Source organism: Spermophilus citellus, assembly GCF_964194105.1.
Source record: "Spermophilus citellus genome assembly, chromosome: 11".
Lineage (NCBI taxonomy): Eukaryota > Metazoa > Chordata > Mammalia > Rodentia > Sciuridae > Spermophilus > Spermophilus citellus.
Window position 1 is genome coordinate 46,790,519 of NC_138192.1, and position 13,623 is coordinate 46,804,141.

General features: G+C 31.7%; 1 protein-coding gene across 1 annotated transcript in view; it reads right to left on the reverse strand.

The window, feature by feature from the left end:
- LRP1B (LDL receptor related protein 1B) overlaps positions 1-13,623 on the reverse strand; it is a gene marked incomplete at its 3' end in the record, with an annotated part of 1,847,377 nt that overhangs the window by 694,206 nt on the left and 1,139,548 nt on the right. The window contains exons 19-20 of the mRNA XM_081262419.1: positions 4,615-4,695; positions 3,197-3,364 (exon numbers count right to left, since the gene is read on the reverse strand). Coding sequence (XP_081118545.1) covers positions 3,197-3,364; positions 4,615-4,695 — 249 coding nt within the window. The remainder of the gene's footprint in view (positions 1-3,196; positions 3,365-4,614; positions 4,696-13,623) is intronic.

Sequence of the window (13,623 nt, forward strand, 5' to 3'; positions counted from 1 at the left end):
CAGTGAGTTTTTGAAAACTTAATACTTTACAAAAACATTGTTCTCTTTGCCTATAATGAAGTTTAAGAATAACAATAAAGAACAGCAAAAAAAAAAAAAAAAACTAAGAGGGAAAGAAATGTGAGAACATCATTAAGGCAGAGACTATGCACTTAAGAGTTTCTCAGATACTCATCATAATCATGATTAAACCCTGATCATCACTATAGAATTTCTTCCTTTTTGAAAGTAATGTTGGAAAGAATGTAAATTGCAAAGGGATATTCTATGAAGGAGATTGTATATAGACTGCTCTATTTACTGGTTTATCCTGCTTCTTTACTATTTAAAATCAATTCAAAAATATTTTTACCCTTTTGCAAACCATTTTAGTTTAGAGACTGCACCATATGCCCTGGCTGCCTAGGCAGTGTACAGCAAAATGCTGAGCAATCATGTTGTGGATCTGATCCGTTCTGACAGCCAGCCCTGAAACTCAAGCCAGAAACCCCTGATCTTTCTTCCTCCCATAGCAGTTTGGGGACTGCTTTATATGACTAATTATATCAGATTTCTACTTCACCTGGGCAATGGCCTCACAAATCCTGGATGTGCAGATGACTTTCCTTATCAGCTTTAACATTTCAATGTGTTATCATTGTTTTATGACCTCTATCTCAGAATATATAATCTAAATAATGATGGACAAACATATTTAAATGAACTTTGAAATAATTTGGATTGCCTTATATTAAAATCAGAATGTTTCCTTTTATTGATTTTGTCCCTTTTATTCACCTCATGTAGAATATTTGATTAGGGAATCCTAATGCAAGTTAATGTTTGATAAACAGAAATTGGTTCAAGAATTTCCCTTCATTCATTGCTTGAAACATGTCCAACAATTTCCTAATGATTTCCTTAGTGTTTTACCACAATGACAAAATAAATGTATGGCATTCCCATTCACAGTCTATTTTTAATAGTAATATGTTACTGAAATTGAGGTGCTTTGAAGAGGAAGACCATTGACATTATAGTGCCACAGCATCTACAATACAAACTGAAAAACTACAGAGCCACAAGGGGGCATGCCATTTATTTGGGACAATCATGGGCTAAGACAATCTTTTTAAAAATTTCATAATATTCAATGAACAATTTTAACTTACAGATAAGTACATGTAGGAGAGAGGGATGAGATCTCAAAAGATGTACATAAATTAACTTTGGGGCAATCTATCTTTCACAGCATATTATAGGGTATTGCCAGCAGGTCACAGATGCACACCCTATGAGGAGCCTAAAAAGACATCTGTGAGGAGGGGAAAATGAAGTTTAAATTGTAATGTAGTAATAAATAGAAACACCCTTCAGATGACTGTTCCAAATATCTTTTAAAAGAAGGAAAAAATGTTCTATGTACATTTTCTTTTGCGATGACAAATTAATTATAAGTAAAATATTCTAGCTCACATATACTCAAGAAACAAGTAAACGAAGAGAGAAGGGACACTGAAATTAAGAGAGAAGAAAGAAAACAAGAGAGAGAGGACATGAGCTTGTTACATTATGAAGATTAAGAGACATGATTTTAAATAGTAGCTTTATCTATAATTCATAACTCTTCTGATTTTGAATTAAAATTGAATTCAAATATGTTCATGCTAAATCTTATATATCACAAAAAAATTCTTAGTCATTTTTTTGTTTTCATTATAATTTCTATTACATCCACTGTCTAGTAAAGACATGAGCCAAGTCATGACCATTAACCATAAGGACGTGTATCTCCTTGATTCCTGGCTCAGGGTCATTATTTAGCTGCATTTGGATATTTGTTATGATTCTTATAACCCAGGTCATACATATAAAATCAAAATTAAACAGCATGATTTAACATAATTACTCAGGACATCCAAGTAACATCATATTCAACAATATCTTTCAAACTAAATCACTTGGAAAATTCACATAAAGGTCAAGCTTAGCCTTTAAAAATTTATTTTATGTCAATAATAACATTAATAGCCACTGATTCCAAAATATACAGTTTAGAAGAATGAAAAATAAGAGAAGACAAAAAGAAACCATGAAAAAGAAAATAATTCAGAAACCTTCCATCACATATGTTGTTAATTACTTGCAGAAGACAGATATATTTCCTTGAGAAGCACTTTGAAAATTCACACTCTTTTCCTAAGATCACAGAGTCTACGATTTCCCCATGCCACCATTTTAAATAATTAACTTTTATTTGCAAGCTAGGTTTTAAAACTAAACAAGGTCCATGTTTTGCAATCATTTCCAATTATCTCTTAGTATGGGATAAATATTTGTGAAATAAATGAAAAATTAAATAAAAGTATTTTAATTTCTTACAGAAGAAATTTTGTTTCAAAGATAAAACTTTTTTCATGGTAGTATAACAAACAAATGGCTTTCTCTTGTGATTATTTCCAGTGTTATTTCTAACTTATTAACATGCACTCTGCCGGATTAAACTTTGCACAGTATTATCTCCTAATGACAGGGTCAGTCTCCTCATGGCTATGCTAAAAGCATGGGCATGATTTCCTTCTTCTCTTAGCTTGCATTCTACAAGGTCGATACTTGGAAATACATATCCATTTAGTATAGGATTATTTAAAATCTTAAGGAATAAATTTGGTGTGAAAATGAAAACAAAATTGTCTTTTTCTTGTTCTTTTTTCCCTTTGGAAATGGTTTTAGCATTCAAAAAAAAGGGAAAGAGTAATAAGTGTCTAATAAATACATGAAGTAAAGATAAAAGATGTTGACATGAGAAACCTGAGAGAAAAAAAAAACATAAAAAGAATTAAAGAGATTAGCAAGTCATTTTACAAAGTTCCTGAGGTGTGTTTTAACCTGATGAGCAATTCATCTTTCACATGATGAATTACAGATGAATAATAATTTATTCTGAAGTACTGTGTATATATCACCTTAGAATGAGATTTTGTTTTTTTTTTTTTTAAAGAGAGAGTGAGAGAGAGGGGGACAGAGAGAGAGAGAGAGAGAGAGAGAGAGAGAATTTTTAATATTTATTTTTTAGTTCTCGGTGGACACAACATCTCTGTTGGTATGTGGTGCTGAGGATCGAACCCGGGCCGCACGCATGCCAGGCGAGCGCGCTACCACTTGAGCCACATCCCCAGCCCCAGAATGAGATTTTGTAAGTTCAAAAATTACTAACCTTCTTTGGTACAATTGACTTGGGTTTCATCACTGAAGTCCCCACAGTCATTGTCACCATCACAGGCCCAATGGCCTGGAATACATCTGCCACTGGCACATCTGAACTGGTGATCAAAACAAGAGTAAACACAGCCTTCCTCATCACTCCCATCGCCACAGTCATCATCTGGAAAAGAAAACACAACAGCAGGTAGTGAAAACAGATCCAGAAAGAAAAGCTTTCTTAGACCTAACTTTTGCTTTCTGAATGGAATTTTGCTTTTGAAAAAGGAATGATGTTGAGTCAGTCATCAACCTGTACCAAGAACAGTGAGAGAATTATTTTCATCTTTATGACAGTATTGCTTCTCTTCTGTTATAACATCAACTGCTAAACTCAAAGAGGAAGAAAAATGATGGATTTTGAAGCGTAATTTTCATTTTATTCAGAAATAACTAAGCACTAACTGAATATGAAGCACAAACCAAATTGATATCGATGATCGTAGCAATTTCATGAAATGATACAAAGAGTGATATAATTATTGTGTAAAGTCATTACTTAAGACTATAATCCTTATCCTGTAGGGTTCATAGCTGTGTTTCTACTCAGTTCCTTTCCATTCTCCAACAAGAGAACTTACATGCGCTTTTCCCCCACTACCTACTGTGCCTGTGTTTCTGCCTGGAAATTGCCATGTACTATCATTAGAAATTAATTATTTTCTCTATTAATAAACATTGCAAGAGGGAGGGGAGAGGGATATGAAAAGAATTAAATTAAACTGAATGGCTGAAAATTCATTGACTCATATGTAATTGATTTTTGTGTATTTGGAATAATTCAGCATAATGTATACAACTAAGTATAAGGAAAAAATATCACTTGTGCATTAAGAGCAAGGTGACAGTATTGAGACCATCTGGATAGATCCATAATAATTTATAGGATACTCCATCCTGAGGTCACATATGATTTGGGAACCTGAATTTTCCAGGTTATGTTCTTAATTGTCTCCTTCACCTCATGTTGATCAATTTAGAATATATCCAATGTAATATCTGAAAATAATCTCTATAATAGTCTCATGGGACAAATTCTGGGCTCCATTATTCTTTTTTTTTTTTTTTTAATATTTATTTATTTTTTTTTTTAGTTCTCGGCGGACACAACATCTTTGTTGGTATGTGGTGCTGAGGATCGAACCCGGGCCGCACGCATGCCAGGCGAGCGCGCTACCGCTTGAGCCACATCCCCAGCCCCTGGGCTCCATTATTCTTAATGCTAATTCCCACTGATGCTCTCTAACCACTCATCTTAACCATTTTGCTTGATCTGCAGGCTTCTCTTACAAACCATCTCTGAAGGAAGCCAGGCAACTGGGACCACCAGCTTCCGAGTAAATCAGTGGTGTACAGTGAACATTTGGTACTTGCCAGAATCACAGTGCCATTTACTGCTAATGCATCTTCCACTTTTGCATATAAATTGAGTTAGGGGCTCACAAGTTGGGAATTCTGTAAAAAAAAAAAATAAAAGAATTCAATAGGAAACAGGTCATTGACTTATTTATTTATTTATTTATTTAATTTGTGTCTTCTTAATGCAATCAGAACTCCTCTCCCATTCTTTACAAAGGCACAGATGAAAGAGTGGATAAACAATTATAGTGACTGTAACTTCCTCAGGAGATAGGATACACATCCTTTTAATATCTTTTAAATGAGTACTTTGCAGTACTGAAAGCCTAGGAGAATCATTTGATGGAGGATCATTTAGATTCATTATACTGCAGGATAAATGAATAGATGTCAACTCAGTGCATGAGAGTACTCAACTTTCCTCTCAGTGAAAAATAGCAGATAAAAAGTGCTGCATGTTGGTGCTGCAAAGTAATGTGTTTATACCTGTTCAACTGACAAAAGTATTTAATTGAGAAAATTCAAGTAGTACAGTCAGGTTTAACACTGACCTCTAAGAAATGTGATATCAATATTATAAGGTAAAAGTAAAACAAAACAAAACAAAAAAAACAACTTACTAAAACCAACTACACAGACACTGTAAATGTGAATTCTGAGTGTAAAGAAAAAAGAAAAAAAACCTGAAAGAAGAATTAAATTTCAAAATAAATTTTTATACAATTACATCATAAGACTGATTACATTAATTAACATTTAGATAATTATAACAGTAAAAGTCATGGAATTATCATAAAATATTTTAAAGAGATAATTAGCCAATTTAAAGTATTCCTAAGTCTAAAGAAATTTAGACTAGTTTAAATTTCCATAATAAGGGCTGGGGATGTGGCACAAGCTAGCGCTCGCCTGGCATGCGTGCGGCCCGGGTTCTATCCTTAGCACCACATACCAACAAAGATGTTGTGTCCGCCAAGAACTAAAAAAATAAATAAATATTAAAAATTCTCTCTCTCCTCTCTCACTCTCCCTTTAAAAAAAAATAAATAAATTTCCATAATAAGATCTGATAATCAAGATTACTTTTAAAGAAAAGGTAATGTCGATCAGAGAAAAATATAATTACTGAACAGTGAATCTAAAACATTTGGAGTAATACTATTTCCCAGGAGAGAAATTTATTCTATTGAATATATGGAAAAAAAAATTTACCTAAAATTTTGTAAATTGCTTAATACCAGACCTTTTAGCTCCCAGGAAAATATGCATGAAATCATAATTTCTCATATACCTGAGCTCATTTATCAGATATTAAAAGAAAAGAAAAATAAATTCCATTATTTCATTGATATAAAGCCAGAAGAAAGTGATAAGAAATGCTATTCATCTGACAACTGAAGCCAATGACATTTTATGTGAAGTATTTTGTTTTTTTCTTTAGGAACTGACTTAGCACAATGATTCCACTATTATGTGCACAAATAAAATTTCAATCCACAAAAAGATTGAAATTTTATTTGTGCACATAATAGTGTATTAAAAACAAATTATCTTTTAATTTACAATGTTTCAAATGATACTAACTTATGCTAATTTATAGCTACTGATATAAATATTATTGGGAGGCTAACTTCAAAAAATAATGATATAATTTAAAAAGAAGATAGTGAACTTTGAATCATAGAATATATTTGATAGAAGGAAACAGACCATAAATATCTTCAAACTTTATTATGTAGACTGTCTCAGAGCTATCTAAAATAGCTGATGGCTGAGCAGGCTGGACTTTACTGCCCAAAATTCTTCAGGCACATCTATTCACTGCCTATCTATGAATCTATATATCTATTACCTACTATTTTTGTATGTATCTATCTACAGTTTTAAATTTTTTAAATTTTGAGCATAATTTGGAGAAAAATATATTTAAAAATGTATTTTTCAGGTTTAAAACCATAACAACCAATGATTATGTCCAATCATTTTAGTCTCAAGGCAGTGAAGCTCAGAATTAGGCCTGAGTAGTATGATAGATCACATCTTCAAACTCTCCATCCCATCCACTTCTCTTTCTATATATTCTATTGCAAATTTCATTTGTCATTTGTTTGTGTGCCTAAACTATTTTACTCTATCCATATTTTGAGCAAAAATTATAAGCAGTAAACATTTCTCATTGGTTATTTATCACTTCCTTACTATCAGAAATGTGTCTTTATCATTTTTGTATTTTGTTTACAAGTGTTTGTATAAACCTGATACTTTTTCATAACTTTACAATTCTGGACATTTCTATTATTTATAAGGTTTTTGCTCTTTAAATTATAAAACACTATGATTTTTTTTCGTGTGGGGGGGTGGATACTAAGAGCCTAGTTACATCCTACCACTAAAGTACATCCCTAATCCTGTGTATTTTATATTAAGTCAGGGTCTCCCTAAATTGCCCAGGTTGGCCATGAACCTGTGATTTCCCCCTTGCTCAGCTTCTTGACTCCCTGGGATTAAAGCATATGCCATTTCACCAAGCAATTTTATTTTTATAGAGTAGATTGTACCAAGATTGACACAATCATTTTTGTCATACATTTTTGGGCCTATCCTGATCATTTCTTTTTATGGGTTAGAGACTTCATATAGTGTTTCAGGAAGTGGTTCTGTTCAAAATCAGGTTATGTAACACTTTCCTAATACTTTAAAAAACAAGGCACATCAGTGATGAGATCATCAGGAAATACGAATTTTAAATAACATTCCTGCAAGCCCTCTAGAATGATTTGCATTTTCACCTTAAAAACTATGATTTTTTGAGTTAAAAACATATTTAAATTATAGTTCTTCCAATTCACAAAACACTGAAATTAATATTTATTGGAATTAATAAAAAGAGGAGCAAATCACTTTTGCAAGATCAAGTCAAGGAAATATCTTGGATAATATTCTTAAAGTAATAAATTAAAATCAGAGGTGTGAATATTTATACACATTCTTATAGTAATGAAACAACAAGGCAGATTTGGAGCCCTCAAGCAGACTGGAAAAAGAGAATTCCCTAGGATAACCAGCATTGATAGCAGTGAACAGACTTCAGATATAAGTGTCTAACTTATGCAGTTGATAAGTTTCTATTGTTTCACAAATAACATGACGGGAAAGTGATTGCTCATTCCAGATTTAGTAGATATGATATCCTGGATTACCTGCTTTTTTTATATCTTCAAAAAAGTAATTTCTTTGTGTAAGTTTGTATTAGAGTATATCCATCTAAAGTACTGATTTATGGATGGAAATGTTTCTAAAACTAAACAAATATTTATTGAGTTTGATGATTACCAAAGTAATGTCTTGATATATAAATTTTAAAATAAATTGAAATTTTTGAAAATCAGACAATGTCATCAGGACCAAAATATGATTCCAATGAAAAGGCAATAAGAATGTTCACTTTGATGATGAAGTAAAAGGGAGGCAAAGACTATATGAAAAGGTATCTACTTAGAAATCTAACAAACATTCTGTTACAGAAGGAGATGTAGTAGAAAGACCAGTAAAAGGCCCAAGGCACAATTTAATCAATACTTTCAAGAATTATTTCTTTTAAGATAATGAGGACTTATACTTTTTTCAAGAGTCAAAAGAAATATTGTATAAAATATGGCTTTTCTTAGATTAAATAATAAGTGTTTAGTGTTTAGAAGCTGTGGCATGAATTAGGAAATTTCAACAAGATATCAGGTTATGACTCAAATAAGTAAGCAACAAAATGCAGACTTACAACATGATGAGATACATTTTTTTTAAAAAAGTAATGTTATTATATCTTTGGAGACTTATAATGCATTAATTCACATTTTTTCAGTCTAGGCATATCAAGCAGCATCAAAAGTTCTACTAGAGAAAATAAATCATCCTAAGCATCTGGAAACTTCTGAAACTTGGTGAAACTTCACTGGCTGAGAAATTTTTCATGTTAACTTTAAGATTGTTTATAACTGTTAGATTCTAACTCTAAAAATCAGACAAAAACATAAACTGAGAATTAACTTTCAATAGGTAAAAAATTCTCAGGATGAAAAAAAAAGAATCTTGAATGCAAAAAACCTTTAATACATCTTAGAAGAAACACACCTTTTGTTGCATGTACATAATACAAATGTGTTATTAAACAACTATACATCAGATCTCATTACTTTTTCATGATACTTAAATTACACAATTTCTCTTCTCAACTTTATATTCTCATCTAGCTTTAAGGACCTAAATGCAAATTAGTATGTAGAAAAAAAAAAATGGGAAGAAGAGAAAAGGAGAGTGAAAATTACTAAAAAGAATGAAGATATTATATAAAAGGAAACATGTAAAAGAATCAAGTTATAAATGTTTCACTCTGATTTCATTCTCAAAATAATGTAACCTTGGGTAAATCATTTATGCTTTCTAGTCACAGACTCTTGATTTAAAATATGACCTTTGAAGTCCTAAAGATAAAGAAGAAGAAACACCATCTAAAGATGCACAATACCCTGAAAACATTTAATGTAGCAAAGTATAAGGTTCACCACCTTAAATAACATCTGGGTTATCACAGCATTACAAGAAAGCACAGTAACTGAATTTCAGAAATGGGAAAATACAAAAATGTAAAAAAGAAAGTCTTAAACTTTTCTCTACTTAATAGTATAATCAAATGTATGAAGAACTATGTTAAAATTTTTTAAGTGGGGCCTGGGGATGTGGCTCAAGCGGTACCGCGCTCGCCTTGCATGCGTGCGGCCCGGGTTCGATCCTCAGCACCACATACCAACAAAGATGTTGTGTCTGCCGAGAACTAAAAAATAAATATTAAAAATTCTCTCTCTCTCTCTCTCTCTCTCTCTCTCTCTCTCTCCCCTCTCTCACTCTCTCTTTAAAAAAATAAAATAAAATAAAATAAAATTTTTTAAGTGAAATATAGGGCCATTTATTCTCTCACTAATGTAGAAAAATACCCTCTTCATAAGTCCTTATTATCCTACTGAGAGTCTAGTGATGATAGGGAAGTGAAGTGTCTATCATACATGTTTTCTTCTAAAATAAAACAAAATTAAAGCACCTTCAAAGAAATTTAATAATTTTCATGTCTTTTCATTTAAAAGTTGAAAAATAGTATTTGAATATTCCAGTTGGTTGCTAGTTACATGCCCTGTTAAGATATAATTGTGAGTTTCATATATAATGAAGGTTTAAATATTACATGTAGTTTTATCCTTCTTGACTTTGCACAAATATTCTTTGACTTTAAATCTTCTTTGAACACAAAGTGCAGAACACTTGGAAAGATTAACTGATTAATTCTGAAGAAGAAAAAAATTATGAAGAAAGAAGGCTTACATTTTATCATGTTACAATCACAGTGAGAAAAGAAAACTATATTTTACTTTAGCAGTTACTTCAACTTCATAAAATATTTAATATGGATTAATGGACTGTTAAAAACATTTTATTATTGCAGGTAGTATGCTCAATTCACCTATTATATCTTTTGTTTTAAATTAATTTTCATGTTATATGTATGCCATTATCAAAATAGCTACAATTTTCTTTCTTTCTCAAGAATAATCATGGTTGGTATGATACATAGATTTGTTCACTATCTAAAGCTTAAAAGAATGTTTCCCAGGTTAGCAGGTTTCAATCTATTTACATCCTTTTTCTGTACCTGACTTGCAAATTTACCTGTTCCTCCATTTGCTCCTATAAGAATATATCTAAGTATTTTTTTATTGAAGTCTCAAAACTCAATCACCATGGGCTACTTTGAGATCATGCAGTCACATCCTAAATAGATGGAGGTAACTTTCTTGATTAAGTATATGGAAAATGTACAGATCATTCCTATTAAAATGAATGAAAGATAAGAACATAGTGGGAATCTAGTACAGGGAAAGTGTTATCTTAACCTAAAGGAGATTATAAGCCTATCACTTGTTATTATTTATTGAGTATGTGATCTCTCTGTTTATATTAGCTATGCTTTTCACAGCATCCCTGCAAATGTTATTGCTAACAATGAATTGCAGAAGAAAAACAGTGCATCTTCTCTAAGAACATATCATATACTCAGCAATGATAGATTAAAGTTTGAATATTTGTCTAACTTATGTCAAAATGGCTTATTTGTTCATTATACCATTCTGATAATTACCAATACATTTAAAAGAATATTATAATATCAAAAAAAGAGTTGAAAAAAATTAAAAGTATTCCTCATTCTGTGGCTTCTCTCTTCCACTGAAATTGCAATTTTGATGTTAACCTTCTCTAATGTATATAATTAAATATTGTTATGGAATGCTATTTTAAAAACTATACATACTATAGAACTAGATATATATATATTGAGAGAATAAATAACATTTTAAATTTTTTTAGATACTAATGTTAGCAGCACCTCTTGAGAATTTGGAATTAATACAGAACAGACATTGAAGATACAATAGAGTACTTTTCAGAGAAAATTATGTCAGCAGTATACTACAAATTTTCATTTTATTGCATTCATCATTTTTTGTGAAAATATATGATTTTATTATCATGTATAATCCCATGTAGAAACATAAGCTTTTCCAGGGAAATAGATCTGAGTTCAAATCCTGGTTTCATCACTAATTAACATGAGACCTTGAGCAGTTGCTTAACATTACTGATTCCATGTTCCTAATCTGTAAAATATAAGGAAAAGTTTTATTCACTAAATATATTTTATTGAGAACTTTATACAAGATATAGTTATAGGACTAGAGACACATCCCCTGGATGTGTGAATGAAAAAGTAATGATAGGTACTAGGGGGAAAATGTAGTTCTCTTTTTCACAGTACTTACAATCTAATTTAAAAGATATTTGAATATAATGAAATTAGTGACTTCAATAAATTTCTGATTAATAGCCATGAGTAGCTGCACATCTATAATCCCAGCTACTCAGGAGGTTGAGGCAGCAGGATAACAAGTTCGAGGCCAGGCTTGGAAACTCATTGAGACCCTGTCTTAATCAATCAATCAATCAATCAATAGATAAAAAAGGAATAGGTATGTTGCTCCATGGTAGAGTCTCCCTGGGTTCAATCCTCAGTAGGGGGGAAAGGAAATCTGATAAATGCTATGACATAAGCAGTACTGATAGTTGGTCAAATTGATTGTTTTTCGGTTTTATGATGTACAAAAGTGATATGAGTTCAGTAGAAATAGTACCTAAAATTTTGAATCTTGATGTTTCCTGGGCTTGTGGTGTGTAGTTTGACATCCTCTCATGATATAGGGCAATGGCTGCCAATCTCAGCTTCCAGTCAGACACTGATCATGAGGGAAAACAATTGATATTCTGCAGTGTACAGGGCTGCCCACAATGAACACAAGTGTTTTAAAAATTGAGATATTCAACACTTCATTCTAAAATAATTTTTAGGTGATTTTGCCCAATTCTAGCCTAAGTAAGTGTTCTGAGCACACTTAAGGTAGGCCATATTAAACTATGATGGTTAAGGGTATATATGCATTTTTGACATATTTTCAACTTAGGATGGATTTTTTGGCATGTAACTGTCATAAATCAAGGAGGATCTGTAATAATGTATTACTGAAAACACAGAAGCATCAAAACTAATTTTAGGTGGTTAGACAATGCTCCCTAAAGGAAGCAATATGAAAGCTGATGTGAATGATGTGTTTGGGTTAAATCAGATCAACAAGAGAGAAGGCTTTTAGAATGTTCCAGAAGGAAGGACTGGAATCTGTGGAGGCCCAGCAATGAGAGTATATAAAATGTTGGAGAAATTGAAAATATGTCATAATGGCTGCAATAGGCTGTGACAGAAGTAGTACAATAGGCGTGGGAGATGTGGAAACAATTGCTATTTATATGAAAAAGCCTTAGTTAAAGAGAACACCACCTGGTATGTACAGAATGAGATTAACAAAAATGCTAGCAAAAAATATTGAGTAGTTCTGGTAATATGTTAGACAAATGAGAAATAGAGATAAAATAGCAACCAAACATTTTAATATGTATGTGAATATGTAAGAAAATAATATAAATTTTCAGAGTACAGAAAAGGGGGCTGAAAGCTAAAAGAGTAAATGAAGTATAATAACCACTTTGAATGTGTGTGTGTGTGTGTGTGTGTGTGTGTGTGTGTGTGTAATTTTGCCTCTAAAGGCAGTAATGAAAATGAAAGCTGAATGTAATGTAGATACTTGGGTTTCAACATCAACATGAGACAAGAGACAATTCTTGAGTTCTCCATAAGACATGCAGCTCAACATAAACCCAGGACGCTCCATGTCTAAACTCTGAGTGCGGAGGTGGTCTAAATAACATGTCCTTCTAGGACAGTGTCTTACTTGCACTGTGAATAGGTAAAAAATATAAAAAAGGTCTGGCCTGAATATTATAATCATGAATCTGTGTCACAAGCTCTACTCTCCATGATATAGGTAATCCTAAATTGAAAAATTAAGGTAAAAATTAATCCAGGGTTTGTAGTATTTCAGAGGAGCAGTTCATGGAAGACATAACTAGAAGAAGGCCTCAAGATTTCCAGAGGGGCAAAAATTCAAAGTTTAAAATTATAGATATATTAAAAATTCAGGATTGCAAAAAGAAAGAAACAAAAAAAAATAGAATTTAAAATGTGAAAAAAAGCTGGTGTGTAATGTTCAGCAGATATACAAGTGAGAGGATTAGTCTCATGAGATCTTGTACATATTTAAAAATTATATCTAAAGATATAATTAGATTGAAATCTGATAAGTAGTATAAAATGGGTAAGCCAAAATATATTTCAAAGGTAACAATGAATATTAAAACCATATAAAAATACAACTTGAGGGGGAAAATAGAAACAAAAATGAACAAACAGGAAATAGAAAAATGAAAACTAGAGTCTCAGAATTCAGGACTGAATGGACAAGTTAAATTAAAAAATTTGTATACTTCAACAGACAATTGCCAAACTGAAAAATCTGATGACATTTCCCTGGCCAC